Here is a 2,873-nt window from a genome sequence, read left to right as displayed (position 1 = left end):
AAGTCAAGGTAAACAACATCTATCGGGTCCCCTTTGTCCACATGTTTGTTCACTCCCTCAAAGAACACTAACAGGTTAGTGAGACAAGATCTTTCCTTACAGAACTTTTCCTTTCTTTCTGTGCAATCTTTTTTACTTTCAGTAAAACATCATATACATATAGACATTATACATAAGGAAAATGAATAGGGCAAATAACAGCAGACTGAGTCGTTTGTGTAGCTTTTAGATTTCCAGATCTGTAAGTCAATATAACTGAAATAAGGCCTTTTATCCTTTATGTGTAACCTCTACCCCAAAAACATTAAACTTTCTCTCCTTGGCAATCGACCTTGGAAAACAGTTTCCAACTCTCACTGAACTCTAAATTTGTTCTACTGCTTCAGACCAACACGGCTGACTGCCTGGATCTATCTCATTATCTCTGTAAGATTAGAGGACCATACATGTCAACTGAGATAGCCAGAACAGAAGATAACCATCCATTTACACCTGAACTTTCTAATCTTATCCAATTATGCAACCCTATCTTATTTAACTAATGGTATCATTAATTGACCTATCCTAGATACACGTGTCATCTCTTCTTTCACATTAGAGGTAGGATACTGACAATTCCAGTATTTAATAAAAGGTAACCAGACATCTGCAAATTTTCACCAGACCAAAATTTCCGAGACAACATATATTTAAGTATTGTAATCTGGCCCACAATTATCACATGCCAAATCTTAATTAGCCATTGATACTCTGTTGGTATCTCTACCTGTGCAAGCCCAGTTCTGGCTGCAATAATTCACTGTTTTCCCAGAGCTACATTTTTCTGATGTATATTTCCAAAAATCAGACTAAGCAAGTAAAGTTGGGGAGTCAATTCAAAAACGTATCCTATTATCCTTATAATTTCTTTATGAGCTAAAGTCCAGATGTTAAAAATTAAATCACAATTCCACCATAAGTGTAACAAAGTCCTCCTTTCGTTCTCACATTTTCAACACCTGATGATCTAGACATTTTAGCCAAAATAACCATTATTTAAAAAGGTAAAGGTTTCCCTTGCTTGAAAGCCAGTTGAATAGGGCACTCTAGGGGGTGGTGCTCATCTCCATTTCCAAGACGAAGAGCCAGCACTGTCTGAAGACGTGGTCATGTGGCCAGCATGACTAGACGCTGAGGTGCACAGAACGCTGTTACCTTCCCACCATTATTAGATGCCAGCAAAAGAACATCTCCAAGGAGTGTTCTTATGCCTATATTCAAAGATACTCTAGACATTCCTCTCAATGGTTTCCCCCATTGCTGTAATGGAATAGAAATTCCCAAATCTTCCTATTTAGTCCTAACTGTCCGATTAATTTTTACTTTCTCTTGTAGATGATATATTTTAGTCAAACTTCCTCTCACCTCAGTCTGGTTGTAAAATAATTTTTACAGATTTAGTGGTCAAAATATATGAGTTTTGTTCCTTTCTTGCGTGGAGGAAGCCGAGAGCTTCCTCTGGAGATGCAGAGGGACCTGATGAGTGCGGGGGGGCGGGGCGGGCAGTGGTCCATTTTATCTCCTGTGCCACGTAAACCTCTGGCTGCTGAGATCGTGTTCCCCTCCTGACCCACTCTGGGGGTGGGGGTGGACAATGGCCTGTGCCTTCACTTTCTGCCTTCGAGAAGGCGTGTCCAACGGTTTTATTGCAAAAGACATTTAGTGGAAAGTAAACTGTTTCGGCACACCTGGATCTGCTTATTTTAGCTTTCGTGCTCTTTTTATCTCCCCGGTTTAGTGTTATATGGTGTTTACTCATCTTACCTTTGGCATTATATGAGTCAACTTAGCAGTCATGGGATAAGAGGGCAGGTTCTCTTATGGAATAAAAATTGGGTAAAAGGCAGGAGGCAAAGAGTAGGACTCAGTGGACAGTTCTCACGATGAAGGGGAGTCAGCAGTGGGGTCGCACGGGGGTTGGCACTGGAGCTGGTGCTATGTAATTTGTTCACCATTGATCTGGATCTGGGGGTGAGCAGTGTAGTGGCCAAGTCTCCAAATGACACAAGACTATTCAGGGTGGCGAAAACCATAGATGGAGACCTTCAGGGGCATCTCCACAAATAGTGTGAGTGGGCAATGCAGGTATGTGCCAGGCAATGCATACCGGAATGAAAGAATCCCGACTTTAAGTATGGTCCGATGGGGTCTGAACTGGCAAAGGCTGGGAGGGGAAAAGATCTTGGGGTTGTAGCGGAAAGCTCAAGGAAAGCGCCCCCTCAGTGTGTGGCAGCAGTGAAAGAGGCAGGCTTCTCGCTGGGGGTCTGCCACGCCCCTGGGTGCCCTACCCGTGGGGGAGAAAGGGTGGAGCCGGGGCCCGACGTGTAGAGCCCAAGGGAGGCGAGGGGCGGCTTCTTGTCCTCACTTGGTCCCACCGTCCCGGAGGCCCGTCAGCTGCTCCAAAGCATCCCAGAGTTTGCGGGCGATGCCTGGATCTTGGGCACGGTCCGCAGGCAGCACCAGGCTGCAGTCGCTGTCAAAGTACTTGCCCGTGATGCCCTCGACTTCCCTGGAGACGGCACAGTACAGCGTGCTGGTGGCACCCTCTTCTGCGGACTGTGGGGGAGGGGACAGGGAGCAGACGTCAGCCAGAGTGTGGCCACTCCCTCCACCCAGACCGGCCCGGGCATTCGGCTGGGACTGGGGCAGAGATCGCCCCGCACAAAGGCCCCGCTCCCTCCCGAGCTGTTGCTCCCCCACCCCTCGGGGCCACTGAGGCAGAGACAGACCTTGGGCCCCGTGGTGGCCCAAGAAAGAACCCTGCGGCAGGCGTGGGGGTGGGTTCCAGCTGGCAGGCTGACCTGCTGGGGGTGTCATCCCAGAAGCCCACGGGG

At 47.4% G+C, this 2,873-nt stretch overlaps 1 protein-coding gene across 1 annotated transcript in view; it reads right to left on the bottom strand.

Annotated features, from left to right (window-relative positions):
• Nucleotides 1–2,400: 2,400 nt before the first annotated feature.
• LOC107117628 (retinol dehydrogenase 13) overlaps nt 2,401–2,873 on the bottom strand; it is a 17,152-nt gene continuing 16,679 nt past the window's right edge. The window contains exon 6 of the mRNA XM_015419778.1: nt 2,401–2,595. Within this exon, the coding sequence (XP_015275264.1) occupies nt 2,401–2,595 (195 nt within the window). The remainder of the gene's footprint in view (nt 2,596–2,873) is intronic.

The sequence above is a fragment of the Gekko japonicus genome, unplaced genomic scaffold (genome assembly GCF_001447785.1).
Source record: "Gekko japonicus isolate JY-2015 unplaced genomic scaffold, Gekko_japonicus_V1.1 scaffold2109, whole genome shotgun sequence".
In the NCBI taxonomy this organism is placed as follows: Eukaryota; Metazoa; Chordata; class Lepidosauria; order Squamata; family Gekkonidae; genus Gekko; species Gekko japonicus.
This window is presented reverse-complemented; position numbering and strand designations above follow the sequence as displayed.